This window comes from Sturnus vulgaris, chromosome 29, assembly GCF_052056855.1.
Source record: "Sturnus vulgaris isolate bStuVul1 chromosome 29, bStuVul1.hap1, whole genome shotgun sequence".
Classification (NCBI taxonomy): Eukaryota; Metazoa; Chordata; class Aves; order Passeriformes; family Sturnidae; genus Sturnus; species Sturnus vulgaris.
The window spans coordinates 308,137-327,132 of record NC_142271.1 but is presented as its reverse complement, the minus strand read 5'-3'; the positions used below and the strand labels follow the sequence as shown (position 1 = coordinate 327,132).

The 18,996-nt window shown below is 47.9% G+C and overlaps 2 protein-coding genes across 7 annotated transcripts in view; one reads left to right on the top strand and one right to left on the bottom strand.

Annotated features, from left to right (window-relative positions):
- The window catches only part of CEPT1 (choline/ethanolamine phosphotransferase 1), a 33,240-nt gene extending 31,783 nt beyond the window's left edge, over positions 1 to 1,457 (bottom strand). For 2 of the 5 annotated variants that reach the window (XM_088180584.1, XM_014891972.2), the window contains exon 1: positions 160 to 245. The gene's annotated coding sequence lies outside the window, so the exon portion shown is untranslated. Of the gene's footprint in view, positions 1 to 125; positions 246 to 1,015 lie in introns of those variants that run through there. The other 3 variants (XM_088180583.1, XM_088180582.1, XM_088180586.1) reach the window with 3 other exon arrangements.
- Positions 93 to 17,553, top strand: DRAM2 (DNA damage regulated autophagy modulator 2). 2 transcript variants are annotated; one of them, XM_088180587.1, is made up of 10 exons: positions 172 to 284; positions 4,603 to 4,696; positions 6,509 to 6,695; positions 8,469 to 8,626; positions 9,577 to 9,644; positions 10,194 to 10,333; positions 12,489 to 12,666; positions 15,898 to 15,980; positions 16,660 to 16,752; positions 17,229 to 17,553. In XM_088180587.1, exons 3-10 carry the CDS (start codon positions 6,687 to 6,689, stop codon positions 17,334 to 17,336), a joined length of 837 nt encoding a protein of 278 aa, XP_088036713.1. In that variant the 5' UTR covers positions 172 to 284; positions 4,603 to 4,696; positions 6,509 to 6,686; the 3' UTR covers positions 17,337 to 17,553. The 2 variants fall into 2 exon arrangements, with proteins under 2 accessions (XP_014747462.1, XP_088036713.1); XM_014891976.2 differs by lacking the exon at positions 6,509 to 6,695 and having other exon boundaries at positions 93 to 284.
- Positions 17,554 to 18,996: the final 1,443 nt, after the last annotated feature.

The window sequence follows — 18,996 nt, the reverse complement described above, 5'->3', positions numbered from 1 at the left end:
CCCCCGCCCACGGCGCAGCCCGGGTGCCCCCGGACCCCGGCCCAGCCACGCCTCGGGGCCCTCCCCGCTCCCCTTCGCGCCTGCCGCGCCCTGCAGAGCCCGCCCGGCCGGGAGCCCGCGCAGACCCCGCCGCGGCCGCCGGGGCACTCCCCGCGCTACCTCCGCTCCCCGCACCGGGCGCCGCTTTTTTTACGCCCCTTTTGCGACGGCCGGAAAGGAGGCGGTGGCAGCGCACGCCGGGGGCGGGACCGGGGCGGCGCGAGGACGGCGCGGGAGCGGCTGAGGTGAAGGGGGGAGGGACGGGGGGACCTAAACCCCAAACCCGCATCGCTCTCACTTCTGTCACCCCCTCAGCGACTCCACAACCTCCCCTTCACCCCCAAGCGACCATGCCCCGGCCTTCGTGTCACCCCTCTTAGCGACCTCCCGGTGTTCCTGTCACCCCCTGTTACCCCCTCCGAGATTCTCTGTCACCCCCTCAGCGACCTTCCCGTGTCCCTGTCACCCTGTCAGAGACCCGCCTCGGAGACCCCTTGTCATCCCCTCAGAGACTCCCCCATCCTCAGTGACGCCATGGCCTCCCTGCCAGCCCTCATCACCCCAGTGATCCCCCAGTGTCCCCTGATCCCATCCATGTCACCTCCATCCTACTTCGTGGGCCCCCACCCCACTGCAGCTCCCACTGGGTGCCCTGCAGTCCCCACTACCCTTCGGGATCCCCAAGAACCTCAGATGTCCTCCCTCCCTCTCGTGACAAATCCCCCTCATCCCCTTTGTGCTCCCCTGTCAGGCCCAGTGACCCCCCCCACCACATCCCCAGTGACCCTCATCACTGCCAGTAACTCCTCTGCCCCAAGGTCCCCACTGAGCCCCTCTGCCCCTTCATCTCTCTGTCCTCAGCCTCCCTTTTTATCCTCTTCATTCCCTTTCCCTCCTCTCCTAAGCCTCCCTCCGTCCTGGTTCTTTTTCCCCTTTCCTCTCTGATCGCCCCCAGCAGCCCCACTCCCCCTGTGACCTTGCAGTGACTCCAGTCCCAGCTGTCCCGTGGCAATCTCCTGGTGGCTCTGCTCCGAGGACTCAGGTGTTTTTAGCTGAATCTGTGGTCAGGCACGTGGGATTGCCCATTGCCATGGGTTCATCCCTGACACAGAGCTCCTGGAACAGCCGGAGTGCCCAGCCACTGTCACAGTGTGCCAGGTGTCCCAAGCAGGCTTGGGGACATCCTGTGTCAGTGTCTTGGGCCTGGCACTGTTTGGGTTGGCTCCAGGACATGCTGTGCCTTCCCAGACAGGGAATAGGAACAGGGCCAGAACTGGAGACCCCCTGGAAGCTGCCCCCCAGGACTGAAAGATTTCATGGCAATTTTTTGGTGTCTGTACTGAGAAAACACTCAGAATGAGTCACCTGTCATTACCCTGCAGCAGGGAGGGCAGAGGTAACACATTTCCTGCTTCCTTACATCAGTGCTTTGAGGATCAGTGACCTTTACCCGTGGCTTATCAGTGGGACCTGACAGGCAGTTGTGCAGGCTTTTCAGACACAGCCCTGTCCAACCTCTGTTTAGGAAGGCACAGACAAATTCCTCTGTCCTTCCCTCCGCACTGTCCACTGATGGACAATTTGCTGGAGACAAAAAGAAGTGTCCCTTGGTAGGTCTTTAGCTCTGCCTGGCTGGCTGACAGAGCAGGGAAGAGGCAGGTTGACAATCCAGGGGTCAGCAGTAATTCAGGAATTTCCCTTTTTGCCACGTAATTCAACCATCTTTGCTGCTTTCTCATTGCAGGTAACATGAACTTTCTGCTCTTGATGGTCTTGCCCACCTTTCATTTTCCTTTGGAGTTTCTATTCTACATGTTCATGCAGGGTGTGGCTGCATTCTTGCACTGAGAGAAACACTTTCAAGAGGATTAAAATCTCCTTTGCTTTTGAAACAATTCCTTTACTTGTTCTTGATATTAGAAACAATCTGTGATACTCAAACTGGAGCCTAAAAAAAACCCAACTCTTAGAATTCCAAAGTGCCTGAAGATCAGGATAAATGTTTAAGAAAATCCTAGTTATATGGAAAATTGAGACTGGCCATTGCTGTTGTATAATCTGCTTGCAAAGGAGCTTATGAAAAAACAAGGAGTTTTAGTGTGTGGGATAGGTTAAGGTGTCCATAATAATTTGTCTCAGGACCTTGCAGCTGGCACATGGCAATTCCTTTCTGCCTCCTGGTGTTTGGAGGTGCCTCCTTCTGTGCCAGAGCCTGAGAGCTGGCAGGGACACAGGACAGCTGCACAGCAGGAAGTTGGGACAGCCTGGAGTACACCATGCCCTCACTATGCCCAGGGATTTGCACAGAGTGAAGCCTGTGTTGAGGATGTACAGTCTGCCCCAAGAACAGTGGGAAAACTGACTTGATTCCACTGTAAAGTTTTTAATGAGGAGAGAGATTGAGCCAGATAAGAACTCAGGGTAGATCTTGACTGACATAAGAGAATTTAAAGGAGGAAAAATTTACAAAACTGTTTGTAGTGTAAGGAGAGTTAGTGAGGGGTTTCTGCTGGGGAAGGCAAGAGGGCCAGAGCCCAACTGGTGCTGTCAGGATGAACCTCCTAGGGAGCTGCAGATTCCTGCTGAGGGACAGCTCTGATCTCTGCTCTCTGTGAGCAGGGACAGGACCCAAGGGAAGGGCTGGAGCTGGGCCAGGGCAGGCTCAGACTGGATATCAGGGAAAGGTTCTTCCCCCAGAGGGTGCTGGGGCACTGCCCAGGCTCCCCAGGGAATGGGCACAGCCCTGAGGCTGCCAGAGCTCCAGGAGAGTTTGGACAGTGCTGTCAGGGATGCCCAGGGTGGGATTGTTGGGGTGTCTGTGCAGGGCAGGGGTTGGACTGGATGATCCCTATGGGTCACTTCCAGCTCAGGAGATTCCATGATTCTGCCAGCCTGCAGCTACACTCTCAGAAAAAAGCTGTGCCTCAAGCAGTACTCTGGGGTGTGAGTAAAGATGCTCTTTCTGCCAGACCCCATGAAAATCATGATAAGTCACGTGTGCAGGGCTCAGCTCAGGGCTTGGTGACAGCTCAAGGTACAGAGATTCCCAGTCCTAATGAAGTGAGGGCTCCTCTGCTGCCCAGCTTGCTTTGGAGCAGACAGTGCTGATGAGCTGCCTATGTGGACACATTTATTTTGTAGGAAGGGCAATATGCAGAGAGAAATAGGGAATAGCTATTCTGCTTTACTAAGCTCATCCTAGCCCAGGTAAATCAGTCTGCACAGGCACGTAAATACCCTTAACAGGTAGAGAATCTGCATTGTCTGTGAGCTTCATCCCCAAAGAGCTTCAGCCCCTCTGCATCCCTAAGAAAGTGTCTCAAACCTGTGGGAGGAGAAGTCATTAATTATGGAATGTCTGATTAAGTAGACAGGCTGGATCCATGGCTGAGGCCAACAGTGGGAGAGTCATCAAGACCAATGCCATGTTCTGCCCTTGGGTCACAACAGTCCCATTGGAATGCTCCAAGCTGGGGAAGGAGTGGCTGGAAAACTGGGAAGGGATCTGGGAGTGCTGGTAACAGTGGCTGGACATGAACCCAGGAGTGCCCAGGTGGGCAGTGGCACCCGAGCTGTCACAGCCATGATGTGTCCAGAGAGCCCAGTGTGGTGCCCTGTGCTGGCACTGCTGGGGCACCTCCAGCCCTGGGCACAGCTCTGAGCCCCTCCTGACAAGAGAGACACTGAGGGGCTGGGGCGTGTCCAGGGAAGGGAACAGAGCTGGGGAAAGGTCTGGAGCACCAGGAGTGGCTGAGGGAGCTGGGGGAGCTCAGCCTGGAGAAAAGGAGGTTCAGGGGGAACCTTCTGGCTCTGCACAACTCCCTGACAGGAGGGGACAGCCAGGAGAGATCGGGCTCTGCTGCCAGGCAGCAAGGGCCAGGACAAGAGGAAACGGCATCAAGCTGCAGCAAGGGAAGTTCAGGTTGGTTATTGAGAAGATGTTATTCCTGAAAGAGTTGTCCAGCACTGGCACAGGCTGCCCGGGGCAGAGGTAGAGTCACCATCCCTGGAGGAATTTAAAAGCTGTGGATATGGTACCTGGGGATGTGGTTTAATGGTGGCCTTGGCAGTGCCAGAGGAACAGTTAGACTTGATGATCTTAGAGGGCTTTTCCAATTTAAGTGATCCTATAATACTCAGATTGCACCAGCCCCTCTCCAGCCATGTATTTAGCATTGCACCAGCAGGACATTGGGATGTGTGTCCACAATGAAATGGGAAGTCTCTGTGTTCTGTTCCCTTTCTTAGGTGAAAGCTGGAGTCTTAGGCACTGGTTTTAGTTGCATTCACTTCATCTCTTGAAAGCTCTTCAGTTCAAGTTAAATGGTTGTGTAGACAACTCCTAAAATCAAAAAACTTTAAACACCAGTTTTTCTTCATTTCTATCTCCCCATCACACAGAAGCTTCACTCCTTAAACCACAGGAAAAATATCATGGGGCAAGCCAACAGTCTAATCTTCCGTCCAGTCAGCACCAGTGACTAACAGAAGGTGCTAAGAAGAATAAACAAGTCAAGAGATACAGAAGTACCTCACATCTTGCTTATTTTCTTTCTATCTCAGAGAGTCAGAAAAATGAAGCAAATGTGGAGCTTCAGCAGAAAAATTACCTTGGATTCCTCTTAAGTGACATGTCCTCTGATGCCATTTTGCTCAGGTATGTGGAATGGTTGGTTGGTTGGTTGGTTGGTTGGTTGGTTGGTTGGTTGGTTGGTTTGCAGGGGAGAATCTGTTAGCTCAGAAACAAAATTAGGCACTATGAATATTTAAATGTGAAAGGAAAAGTATATTCAGACTGACTCCTTGGAGCTGGGAATTACATACCCAGGCACATAACATTTATAACAGAGAAGGTAATGCAAAATCTACATTTCTCTTTCAAATTCCCAATTTACTCATATTAGAGATAGGATTGTGAAGTTACAGTCATTACTGCACTGCAGTCTTAAAATCATGATCAGATGGCAAACTTTATATTTAGCTTAAAAATGGGCAAAAAATCAGGCAACTTGAATTCTGTCAATCTGTTCTTATTCATTACTGTCCTGGTTTAGGACAAATTTGGGAGGAAACCTCTGAATGAGGTCCCTCTGGAAAAAAAAGGAAAAAAAATTGGAGAGAAGTGGAAAAAAAAGAAAACTGTTTATTCAACAGGCAACACACCTCCCAGCACAACAATGAACAATATCAAACAGCAAAACCTCCCGCCGTTCCGAGGAGATGGCAGATTTAGAAGAGTTCTTTCCGTGGCTGCCCGGCTCACTCAGTCTGCTCTCAGTCCCTCCTGTGCTGGGGAATGCTGCGGCCCAGGCCAGGCCTGGTGGGCCACAGGTGTGAGCTCCCGGTGCTCTTCTGGGTTTTCAGTCCAGAGCAGGTTCAAACAGTTCCAGGAAAACAGAAAAAGAAAAAAAAACAATCCAGGGGGGCTTCTCTGCCTCAGCTAGCCAAAAACTAACCAAGAGCAAAGGAGAGCTCTCTCTCACTGTCCACTGCAGACAACACAGTCCGAGTGCAGGAATGTGGGGGAGCCAGTGCAGTCTCTGATAACAAACTCTGCACTTCTTCTTCCCCCCCCGCCCTTTCACTCCTGGAACCAGTCTTAAAGTTGCAGAATTTAATATTCAACACCAACAGAACAGGCGATTTGGGGATATAGACATCATACAGTCACCCCAAGACAATTACATATCCTGTTAAACACCTTTGTGGACACACATTTAGAGAGCTAGGGAATTACAGCTTGGGAATTCTTTCCAGGCCTGGATTTCTCCTGACTCTCAGGTCCATTCCCAGGCTGACAAGCTGACTACAGCTTCAGTTAGGGAGGAAGTCTCCCAGGGTGATAACATGGTGAAAAACAGAGTGGAATTCATAATAAAGATTAACACCTGGTGTCTTTCCCGTGGGATACAATCCTGAGGTACTGTCTCAAGGATGTTTCTCCCAATTGTCCAATGAGCTCCTGTCCTGTCCTAGCTGCATGTAACACACTTTAAATACAGGCTGTCCATACAATAACGTTGGCCTTTTTTCCCTAAAGAGCTCCGTGTGTGTTGCTGTCCTTTCTCTTTTTAGCACAGTAACCACACACCTTTATCTGCCACCATCCAGCTTTCTCACAAGCAGCTGAACCTTCACCTCTACAAGGCTGTAGTTGTCCATTCTATGCAAGAGTTGTGAAGATTGACCAGCTCTGATCTCTTGCAAGATTCACTCACTTTTGTTTCAATTCTTTTCTTGCCATGAGACTTTCTAGTCTTGGTGCTTCCTCTTTCTTCCTTTTCTCTTCTTCCATTCTTTCAGCCTCTCCACCCCAGGCCATGCCCTTCTAAAACCTCTCAGTACTTCCTTCTAATTTTTTAACATTATTTTGCTTTTCTCACATGCAGATCTTTGCCTAGATGTCCTTGGATATGCACTCTCAATTATTTGCTCTTCACCTGTGTCCTTTTTCCTCTTCCATTTGCAGTCTCCAGTTTTAAGTAGGTTGAAACACTTCTCCTCTCCACTGACCATCAGGAAACATTCTTTCCTTGTGATTGTGACTGGCACTGGTCATCCCAGGCTGCCCAGAAAGGTTGTGTTATCTCCATCCGTGAGGTGTCATCCTGCACTACTGGCTCTGGTGGACCTGCTTGAGCAGGGGGATGGCCCAGGTGATTTGCAGAGCTCCTTCTCCCCTTCAGCCACTCTGGGATGCTGAATAGCTCTGGTTGTGTTTGAAGCTAGTAGCAAATTGCTTTTGCATCAAGAGTAGCGAGGAGGCACAGTTCTGTCTATGTGAGCTCACCAGGATGGCACTTCTTGCTCTTAGAGAACTGGGGTGAGACACAGATTTGCTGTCTGACTGGGATTTAGGGAACTGGACAGTGTGAGTACAGAGTCATCATTTCACTGCACTGCACGTGGAGCTTTTACTCCCAGCTGTAAAACAGCAATGCTGTGAGCAACCCTTGACTTTGAGGGTTGTGGTTGGTAGCAGTGAGCTCAGGTAGCTGAGAGGTCAGGCTGGAAGCCCGGCTGGATGGAGCTCAGCAACCTGCTCTAGTGAAAGGTGCCCCTGCACTGTCAATATCAGTATTGTTATTATTGATACTACAATCCATGGGAAAGTTCTGATTCACTCTCCACAAAAGACTTGTGTTTATATTCTCAAACCTCCATCAGTGATACCTTCCAAAAGTTAACTTTACAGCATAGAATAAACGCAGTGATTTAAACAGCACATCGGTTTTAATTTCCTCCAAAATATGGGGGTTTTTATATTTTCACTGACATTTCATCCTAAACATTAATAAATTTTAAAAACAAACTAATTTTAAAAAATTGCTGCAGAATGACAGTAATTTTCTGTCCCGCTCTGTGAGGTGCCTCAGCACAGGCTTCTCCTTGGCAATACCCAAATCTAGACAGGATGGGAGGAAGAGAAGTGGGGAAATTGAGCTGCTTGCTCAACATTAGCACAGTGAGCCCAGGAAACCTCCCAGTGCTTTAAGAGAGCCCATCAGCCCATTATGGAGAGACAAGGAAATGAAACTCTGAAGCAAAGAATAGCAAATAAAACTTATGTGTGTGCAACTATAGGATGGCAGGGTTAGATGGGATATTGGGATATTCCTCTCTGTGAGGGTGGGGAAGCCCTGGCACAGGGTGCCCAGAGAAACTGTGGCTGCCCCATCCTTGGAAGTGTCCAAGTTCAGGTTGAACAGAGCTTGGAGCAAGCTGGGCTAGTGGAAGGTAGTGGAAGGTGTCCCTGCCCATGGTAGGGGGTGGAACAAGGTGAGGTTTAAATTCCCTTCCAGCCCTGGGACTCTATAACAGATGTCGAGTCACACAGTCTGATAGGGAATAATTGAGGGCAGATATTAAAGTAATTTGGGGTAATTTCCTCCACATCTACCCAGCCAAGTGTTAGTAGGAGCTGGAGGCTCCACCACAGCCACCATTAGTTGCAGTGTCAGTGCAGGGACACGTTCTCTGTCAGCTCACTCTACTGACCTGGTGTTGTGACACAAGACTGACAAGAAAATGGAGTCACTTACTCGCAGTGACCCACTTGACCCTTTTCTGGCAGCAACACATCCAAGCCATGTAGTAAAATGACAGTACTGGTTTCTAATATTCTTCTAAGAATTTCAGAAATTAACATTTCCAGAATTAATTCTGCTTATTTATGATTTCTTCTGTGAAGTCAGTGTTCAGTTTGGGTTTTCAGGAGAGGACTCAGAGCAATATCAAATTGTTGTATGGGAAGCAGTCTGCCTGAAGGAAAACAAAACTTCAGAGTCCTCATAGTAAAATCCAGTCAACCTTTGAGAATCTCAGTAAACCTTTGAGAACTCTCAGTAAACCTTTGAGAACTCAGTAAATTTGAGACTCTCAGTAAATGTTAGAGAACTCAGTAAACCTTTGCATTTGGTTCTTCACAGTGTCTGGAGGCAGAAGTCAGCTCTGAAATGTGGTGGTTCCAGCAGGGCCTCTCGTTCCTGCCCGTGGCGCTGGTCGTGTGGTCAGCAGCATCATTTGTGTTCTCCTACATTACTGCAATTGTCCTACACCACGTTGACCCTTTGGTGCCCTACATCAGGTCAGTGATGTCCACCCTGTGTCAGAGAACTGAACTGATCCCACTCCTGTGAATTCTTCCCAACTCCAGACTTAAATAGCAGCTCCTACCCAACAGCTCCAGTTCTAAAGTTACTGTTTATAACAATTATATATATGTTTACAGGGAATATTGAACTGACAGAGGGGAAATTCAGGTTAAATGTTAGGAAGAAATTCCTTCCCTGTGAGGGTGGTGAGGCCCTGGCCCAGGTTGCCCAGAGCAGCTGTGGCTGCTCCATCCCTGGAAGTGTCCAAGGCCAGGTTGGACAGGGCTTGGAGCAACCTGGGCTAGTGGAAGGTGTCCCTGGTTGGAGATAGTTGAGATGAGCTTTAAGGTCCCTCCCAGCCCAACCCATTCCAGGATTTGTGTGTTACTGTATTTAAAGGTGTCTGGTTTTGTGCAAAACTCTAAGCTTTGGCTCTGTGAACATACCCTTAAAATGATTCTGAACAAGGGAACGGGGGTGCCTCACCACACCCCTGCTCAGAGTGAAGCCACTCACTGCCACCAGGTTTGTTGCACCAGTAAATCCACACTAAAATCTACAGTGCCAACTGTATTCCATTAATGATATATATTACTCAGGCTTTGCTCTTTCAGTTTTTCATGTTCTTCATTTTTCAAGTTTTATTCACATTTCTATTCTTTCTATTCACCTTTTATGGCATCAAGATCGATATGAAAGGAACAGTTACTCTGAGCATGATCATTCCCTGCTCCAAGGCTAGCTTGTCTTTACCATGGTGATTTCTACAGCTCTAAAACCAGCACAGCACAGTTTGAGTAATGAAAAATTCAGCGAAAAACATCTGGGAGGGGCTTTTTTTACATGTCCTTTGTAGTCTGAAATAAGTAAAGTTTCGTTGGAAGTATTTTTAATATAGATATAGATAATATAGGAGATGTATCACTCCATTTATCTTTTCCAGTGATACAGGGACAATACCACCTGAAAGATGCTTATTTGGGATCATGTTAAACGTTTCAACTTTCTTGGGTGAGTACAGAAAGCTGTCTTTGGTGAGCTGCAGGCAGTTCTGGAATGCAACAGCTTTAAACAAGTTCACTTCCTTCTCCAGATCATTAAACAGCCCAGATTTCTTACTAAAAAACTAAATACTGAGCAATAAATCTGAATTCTCTTAAGCAATTCAAAGTGTGTGTCAGGGATGTTATCCACAAATTGCCAGTATGGCAATTGCGGATTCCAGAAGGGCAAAAAATGCATTAAAAAAACGAACAGAAAAGTAAAAGCAATAAAAATTCAAATTGAAGGCAGTCACCTTACCTGTGCTGCAGCAATGGAGAGGAAAAACAACCTAATATGGTTTTTAAATTAAATAGATCAGAAAAATCTATTAATTTGACTTGTTTGCCATTCTATTATTTCCATTTTTATTTCCAGCCTTTCAGCTTTCCTATTTCACTGTGCCCTAAAAAAAATTCTTGTGTTTTAAGAGTTGCCTCTGTCACTCAGCATCCTCCCAGGTAAACAAGGGCACTGCTCCCCAGCAGGAATCTTACTGCCTGTGGCTCTCTTTGGCAGGGATGGCCACCATGTACGTGCGATACAAGCAGGTGTCTGCCCTGAGCCCAGAGAAACCCAAGATCCTCAGGCTGAATAAGCTGGGCCTCAGGCTGGGATGGATGAGCTGCTTTGGACTCTGCATTATTGCCAATTTCCAGGTTTGTGCTCTGCCTGCTCTGCTCTGCTCCTGCCAGAGCTGTATCTGTTCTGAGATCCCTGATAAACTGGGGATTTATGGAAAGCAGCTTTCCTTGACAAACTGCTTTTTTGGCAAATTCTTTACAGAGAATGGTTAAAAATTATAAAGTTTGACTTATAATTTGTTAGTTATTCTTTATTTGCTTTGGGACTTGTGAGCAGCTGTTCATGACATATCAAAACATTCATAACCACCAAGCATTGCAGACACCACACTTGGATCTCAGTCCAGGTGGGTTAAAAGCCTGAGATCCATATTGAAAGCCCACAACTTTCAGGAATGAGGAGAATCAGGTATCAGATAGTAAAACCTTGTTACAACTAGAAGTAAAGCAACAAAACCGCCCAACCCCAGAAGCCCAGCTCTGGAAAACCTGCCCTCAGGTAGACTTTCCTTCAATCCTTCTCAAATTCTTGAAAATTCTGCAACATTAATTCTTCTGATTTTCTCCATCCCAGGTCTCTATTTTTTTTTCTCCCCAATACTTTCCACTCCAAAAAACCAAATCTGATATTCTCACCCATCACACCATGAGCAGGTTCCTGTCGTTGGCTTTATTTTCCATGTGATTGTATAATTGCCATCCTTATTACATTAATTACCTGATGGATTTTGGGGCTCTGTTGTGGTCCCTGTAGCCACCACAGGCTGTGGTGTCACCTTGGGTTCCTGCTGGATTTAGGACAGGGAAAACCAAAGAGGAAAAGCTTATGGGAAGCTCCACCTTTTCCCTAGCACAGGTCCTCAAGTGCTTCAGCAGACCCTGTCTTAGAAACCTCAGCACTCTCATTCTGGTCATTTTTTTCTTTTGGAGGCCTCAACCTATTTACTATTTTCTGGAGCCCTCAGATGTCCCAGCCTCCCATTCCACACCCACCAAGAAGAATCCTCCAGGCTCTGCTCAACTCTATGATTTCCCTCCACTTCCCTCAAGAAAGGGTTTTTCTACTTTCTTTGTATTTCACAACAATCAAAACCCAGGAGGTGCATGTTAATTTGATAAAAGTTCGTGTATCATTTAATCTTGAGCAAAAAAAAAGTTGGAGGTGATGCACCTGTATATTGCCCTGAAATCCACTGGTGATTGAAGACCCCAAAGTGTGAAAATAGAGAATTTCTCTCTGCTGACCCCTCCCTGCACAGCACATGATTTTGGAGCATACACCTTTGCAACCTGCTTATTTCTTAAATAGAAATTCTCACTGTGGATGCAGCACTTAAAAATTCATTTGTGCACAGAAAGTGCACAAGGAAAAGCTTGATCTTAAGAGTTATTCAGTAAAATACACAGAGAACCTCATGCTTTAGGGCAGAAAACATCTGCAAAATTGGGGTGCAGGAGGCTGCCAGGCCTTGCCTTGAGCAGCAGGTCAGATGACACTTTTGTTCCCTGTCTCTGGCTCGTGTGCTAAGCTGGGGATGAGAGGAAAGGGCTGAACACACATGGGTTTTCACACACATATATTTTAATAACAAATTTTTAGTTTAGGGGTTTTTGGAATATCTTCTGGTTTTAGTTATTTTTGCTATTTGACACTTGGTTCTCCTGGTAGTGTTTTTAAGTACTGCTACCTGATTGAACCTTGTTCCCTCAGAGTATTCCAAGATACTAATTTGACAAACAATCTTTATTCAAGCGGGAGTTCATTCAGAGAAATGCAAAACCTTATTATTTTTAATCCAAAATTGGGTATTATATCATGTTGTGTCTGTTCTGTATTACATAATCTTTCTTATCACATAATCTTTTTATACATGCACACGTTCCTAGAGTAGAGATGTTGTCACTCCCATTCCCTGCCCTCCTGCAGGGATTTTCTCACCCAGTTCCTGTGATATTGTCCATGTATGAGAAGAGCTCTCACAAATTCCTGTACTGAAGGTATAGTTGTAACTTAACCACAAGAACTTAACAAAAGCAGAAACTCCAGAGTCTGGCAGGTCCTGGCTTCCAGGCATCTCCCAATGGGGCATCCAAGAAAAAGTCTCCTGAGCATTGTCACAGTCCAGAATTGCTTGGCTGGGGATGGGCGAAGGGCACTGAAGAGTGGATGCCAGAGGTTTAGAGAAGAAAATGAAACCAAGTTTTCACAGGCAGCACTTCCTTTCCCTAGAAATGTATCCTGTACTACATCCACGTGCTGGGAGCCTGCCTGACCTTCGGGGTGGGGTCCATTTACATGCTGGTTCAGACCATCCTGTCTTACCTGATGCAGCCAGAACTTCATAGCAAAGACATCTTCTGGGCCCGCCTGGCCGTGTTCCTGTGGAGCTGTTGCAGCATCCTGAGCAGTATCCTTTGCCTGGACAGTGACACCAAAACCCAGCAGCCTCCACAGGATTTACACCTACTTGAACTGACCACCACCATGTGGCACAAGAGGCCTGTCATCCTTGATGGTATAGCCTGTAGCGTGCCCTGTTCTGTAGTCCATCCTGGGAATTTCAGGGAAAATGGTTAATCCCTTTTAATACTTTTAATATCCCCCCTGGATATTAAAAAAAAAAAGGTAAGAGGGATGGTTACTACCCTTTCTCCTCTCCTTTCCTACTGCACACCAGAGACTGAAAATAAGAGTTTATCCCCAAGAGGTCTGACTAAATTAAGAAATATGGAGCCAAAGGGAAGTATGCTTAAGGGGTGGATGGTTTCAATGGGGGAAAAGAACAGGTAAGAAATAAAAGTGTATTCTTGAGGGCAGGAATGGTGCAGAGTGTTAGAGTTGGATACAACTAAAAATGAAACCCAGAATGTAGTACAAGAGGAAATACTCTTAACAGACCATGTGGAGCCAGGGCTGGCTGTGCCAGCTGGCTCTAGAACAGGGATGGTGTGCTGGCACTTGCCAGAAAGACAAGTCTGCAGAACATTTCAAGAGGGGGGACTTTGACCTCTGATCTCCTCCTTGCCCATCCTGCAGTTCAAAAGACAAGATATTTCTGACTGGCATTCCCTACACCTTCCCTTGGCATCGGAATCCATCACCCCCTTTAGCTCTGAATTCCAAGTGCTGGAAGCAGCTGTGGGGTTTAGAGAAAGAGAGAAACACAGAATGGTTTGGATTGAAGGGATCTTCTAGTCCTGCCCTCTCACAGTGGGAATCCATTCCCGTTTATCCATATATTTATATAACAAATGTGGGCAAACCCTCTCAAAAATAGAGGCCTTTTTCCTCTCTCGAATCATTGAAGCAGTTAAGAAACTGCACCTGAACAGTTCCCTTGCTCACCTGGATTTAAAAATTAAACTCAGTTTTTGTGCCAAACAGAACCCCACCACCAAACTTCCTGAATTCCGGAGACACAAGTTGCAAAACCCATTGCTTAACCATTGTTCGATCTGCAGCTGTATCCAGGCCACTGGTACAATCCCCACCAATCCCTTATTTCCTGTCTGGCAGCCAATACCAACACTAAACTATATGTCCCATTTCCCAATGTTGGAGCATCTTGCTGGGCTCCCATCCTGCTGTTGCAGGATTTTAGCATCTGTAGGAGTCAAAGGAGCAGGGACAGTGGGGCATTGTTATCCATCATGAAGGACCCTCACCTGCTGAGGGCCTTGGCAGACAGCAAGGACGTCATCCAAGAAACGTGGAGAATTGTTGTATTTAACATAAATTTTTTGCTATTAGCAAACAAGATTTTCAGCTTTGAATAGGGAGGAACCAAACTAGGAGGAAACTAAAATACGTTCTATGTATGATCTGCTGCAAGTTACACTTCTCTTACTGATGCCAAAAGCCCACAAACCTCAAATCTGTAGAGCTTTTTGTGCCAAGGTAGTCTAACCAAAATTATAGGGAAGTAGTAGAAATAATGATGTGTACATATATAACAATGAAAGGGGAAGAAAAGGGAAATTATTGTTCTAAATTAACAGCTCATAATGTAAAAGGGAAAGATGGGGAAAGGGAGAAGTCTGTGGCCTTGAGTTAAATGATTGTAACAGGTACTGGAAGACAGAAGAAAATGTATTTTGTGTCAGCTCTGGGTCACAGCAATGCCTGTCCCCTGTGCTGGCACTGCTGGGGCACCTCCAGCCCTGGGCACAGCTCTGAGCCCCTCCTGACAAGAGAGACACTGAGGGGCTGGGGCGTGTCCAGGGAAGGGAACAGAGCTGGGGAAAGGTCTGGAGCACCAGGAGTGGCTGAGGGAGCTGGGGGAGCTCAGCCTGGAGAAAAGGAGGCTCAGGGGGAACCTTCTGGCTCTGCACAACTCCCTGACAGGAGGGGACAGCCAGGAGAGATCAGGTTCTGCTGCCAGGGAGCAAGGGCCAGGGGAAACGACATCAAGCTGGGCCAGGGGAGGTTCAGGTAGGATATTTGAAAACAAACAAACAAAAAAAAAAAGCTGGAAGAGTTAACCAGGCACTGGAATAAGTTGCCCAGGGCAGTGATGGAGTCACCATCCCTGGAGAGATTTAAAAGACGTGGATGTGGCACTTAGGGACATGGGTTTGTGCTGGCCTTGGCCTTGGGGAACAATTGGACTCGACCTCAGAGGTCTTTCTCCAATCTAAACAATTCTCTAGATCTATGGAAACACTCTTGGTCCTGTGGTGGAGTGTAGCAGAACTGCCAGCCCAGAGCAAGGCAGTTGATGAACCACTGTAATGGGGGAAGGGAGAGAGAACCAGGGTTTTTTATATCACAATGATTAAATTCTTGCCACTGCAGCAGGAACTCGGGCAGATAACAAACAGTTCCTGCAGCTGTCCAGTTCGGTTAGCAGAAGATTGGGTGTCTGTGGTCCAGTCAGTAACCAGAGCTCCTAAACCACTCATGTTCCATTTTTTAATAAGCTTTGGAAGTCTGGGTTGTTAAGGCCATGTTTGTGCCAGGAAGTCCAGCCTTGTTCACCATCAAAATTAATCTTTCACATCAGGAGGCTCTTGATGTTTAATCTCATTAACCACTGAAGAAGTTACTATCTTAATCCTCTGAAAATCAGGTCGTCAACAAATTCATTATCTGAGTTTCATTTGTTGTGTTGCAGGAGCACTTTTCTGGGTGTACCTTCCTTCTGTAAGTTGTTGAAAAACTGACATCAAACACTCCAGAAAGATCAAGGTCTTGGAATAAATGGGGGATCATTTTCACATGGGTGAACTCCAAAGCACTTCTCAAACCTTGACCAAGAGGGAAACAGAAAAGCCAAAACTCCTCTTTGCTGCAGGTGATACAGAATTCCAACCTGTGGCCCACAGCAAGAATGCAAGTTGGTTGAGACATTGAAAAGCCATCAGAAAAAGAGATCTAGACTCTTATTAGGGTGGTAAATACCAGTAAAATTAAATTAAAATGCTCAATAAGTGCTCACATGTAATCATGGCTTAAACACTTCCATGACATGACAGTAAGCAGTGGCTTGGGACAAGCTATGGGTTGAAGGGCACAATGTGAACAGTCCATGACACCATTATTGCTCCTCAGGCTGAGACCTCAGCCTTGACACAACCTTGACTGCAAGTTCCACATTCCTCATTCTTGGCCTTGAATCTTCCTTAACCTCTTCCCTCAGTGTTTGTGTCCTCGGTTGTGTTGTACAGTGGCCTGTATGGACAGAACCTGGTGCAGAAGCTGCACTGGGAACCCCAGGAAAGAGTAAGTGATGGTGGGGGGAAATGGAGACTAAGTCCTGCTGGATTTGGAGGGACAAGTGAGAACTTCCTGCAGCTCATGACACAGACTGGGGTGGGAGACGAGACGAGACGAGCTGGGCCAGCTGAACCAGCTGCTAGCTCCTCAGAATTCCAGACTGAGGTGGGTGGGAGGGGACCTTAAAACCTGCCCAGTCCCACCCCCTGCCATGGCAGGGACACCTCCCACTTTCCCAGGTTGCTCCAAGCCCTGTCCAACTTGGCCTTGGACTTCCAGGCATGAGGCAGCCACAGCTTCTCTGGGCAACCTGTGCCAGTACTTGCTGAAGTTCTTATCTCACAAACCTGTTGGATCTTCAAGTGTAACTCTAAATTAATCCCTCCTGCATCTTGAGGAGAGCTTTGAACCTCCCTTCTCTTTGTTCATTGAGCTCTGGATTGAGCCTTCAGGTTTTTCAGGTGGGCAATTCCCAGTGGGCATCTTCCCAGTGAAAGCAGGTGTTTTTCTGGTCATTCTCATTCTTCAGCACTTCATTCTTGGAGACTCCAGATACAAGACCACTTGGTCTCCAGTGGGAATAGTTGTGGATGTAGGATCTCACATGGGATGTCACAAGCCATCCTTGTGCCACTGCAGGTTCCAGAGCAGTTTTCACATGGATTTTTTTCCCTCTCTTACACAGGGCTACACCCCCCACATGATCAGCACTGTCTCTGAGTGGTCACTGGCATTTTCTTTCCTCAGCTTCTTCCTCACCTACATCCGTGACTTCCAGGTAAAAAGGAAGTTACTGTTCTCTGTTTCTGAATAGCCCAGTGTGGTGCAGCAGGGCAGCCTTAGATTTTATGGGCTCATGGAATTGTTTTGGTTGGAGAAGACCTTTAAGGTGATGGAGTCCAGCCATTAACCTGGCATAATCAGTCACCAGGGCTGGACACCCATGAGCAACTCTAAGTGACCCCCATAGAGTCTGTCCCTGCTGTGTAACCACAGCTCCAGCATCAGGCTGCCTTTGACTGGTCCTGACTGGCCCTGACTGGCTTCACTTCCAGACCTGTCACAGCCAAAGGGGCCTTTTCCTACAGGACAAGGCAAATGATGGAGCCAGTCCAGAGCACAGCTAGGAGCCAAGCACATGGTTCTGAGCTGATCTGTTGGTGTTTCCTTTGGTGTTTCCTCTGGCCTCTGAACTTTCCATGCCAAGGCAGAGAGGAGCCACTCATGGGGACTCCCTTTGCCTTCCCTCCACAGAAAATCTCCCTGCAAGCCGTGGTCAGCCTGCAGGGCCAAACCCTGCACGAGAGCCCAGGGAGCTTCAGGGCAGAGGAGCAGGCACTGCTCGTAGCAGGGAGCATCTGATGGATGGAGAGAACTCAGGAATTGAATAGCAATAACAGCTGTTATTTCTAAACATTTATTTTATACTAAAAAAAATATGAAGTGATTGTCTTGTACTTGACATCGAGGGCTTTGCTATTAACCCACAGCAATGCAAATGTTACCAGTACTGTAAATGAGTCTGTGACATTTCTACATTTTCCAATGTCATGAAGGATTAAATGAAGGTTATTCATGAGTTGTGTCTCCTCGTCTCTTCCTCCACACCCATTTTTTCCTCTCTCCAGTGCTCCTCAGGCCAAATCCTTTTGGATGGTGGAGCCTCCAGCCTCACCTCTGCTCCCTTTGGGCCCAAGGGGCTGATCCATGGCCTGCACTTTGGGCCAGACGGGATGGACCCCAAAGCCACCCCATCCTTTGAGCAACCTCTTCACACCATAGCCTGCTCTGGAGGTCCAGAGAGAGCTGAGCAGCTCCCTCCTGCTGGAAGGGCAGCCCTGTGCTGGCTCTGGAGAGGAGTGACAGCAGGAACCACACAGCCATGGAATCCCAGGAGGGTCTGGCTTGGAAGGGACCTTAAAGCCCATCCCATTCCACCCCCTGCCATGGGCAAGGACACCTTCCACTTGACCAGCTTGTTCCAGGCCCTGTCCGACCTGGCCTTTCCTCCCTCCTTCCCTCCCTCCCTCTCCCTGGCAATTGTTGGAGCTGACAGGCAGGCTGACCCAGGAATTCTCATGCCAAGTGTCCCTGTTGCACAGGTGGAAGAGTTGGCCAAGGCAGCCCATGTCCTGTTCCCTCCCATGCCAAGAGCTGTCCCTTAAATACCCCAGAATGCAACCCCTGTTCTCATGTCCTCGACATCCCTGGTGCTCCCTGAGAGCCTCCAACCTAAGCCAGCTGCTCCTTCCTCCAGCTGCTTCCAGCAGCTCCCACAGTGCTGACAGCCTATATCCCAACCCTGTGGAGTGTCTATACTTAAGAAGCCGAGCTCCACGAGCCTCTAAGTGCCAGAACACCACCTGGTTCCAGGGTCAATCCATAGGGACAACCTCCCACACTCCACAGTCATGCCAAGACCAAGCCAGAAGCTTTAAAACCAAGTATCTCAAATTCTACCAACGTACAGCAGATTAAGGGGATATTTGATTGCACACAGACTTACTAAGCACCTGCACAGCTGCCTCTGACCCTGCTTGGTAGGAATACCTCAGCTCCCTTCCCAAGTTATTTCTCAAGGCTTGTACATGAGCTCCAGCCCATTTCCTCCCGCACCAGAATCCCCTCCATTGGCATCTTCCCTTCCCAGAGGAGCAGGCAAAGCACCAGGAGAGGAATGAATCTAAGCTGGAGGTCTCCTGGAAACCCCAACAGTTCCCTGAGTAGCTTCTTTCTCCCAGATTTAAATGGGATGTCTCCATCTCTGTTACTGTATTTCCAGCCTGGTTCAGCCAGAGTTCAGACAATCCACAGGGTGGAAACAACATTTGGGGCCAAAAGATGCCATACTGCTGAGGGCAGTGGGGTGAAAGGACAGGTGGATGTGATTCACATGAAGTCACAAAGAACCCTGGGCTCCACGGCCTGGGAACGTTTCGCAAGTATTGTACTTTACCTGATGATGAATCCTTAGGGATCCCAGCTGCCCTGGAGAGCTGCACACTTGCCCACACAGTTCCTA

Excerpts from the sequence above, each read along its gene's own strand:
- DRAM2 (XM_088180587.1), top strand. Across the intron at positions 10,334-12,488 it reads GCATTATTGCCAATTTCCAG|AAATGTATCCTGTACTACAT; the intron begins GTTTGTGCTCTG and ends TCCTTTCCCTAG. Across the intron at positions 16,753-17,228 it reads CCTACATCCGTGACTTCCAG|AAAATCTCCCTGCAAGCCGT; the intron begins GTAAAAAGGAAG and ends TTCCCTCCACAG.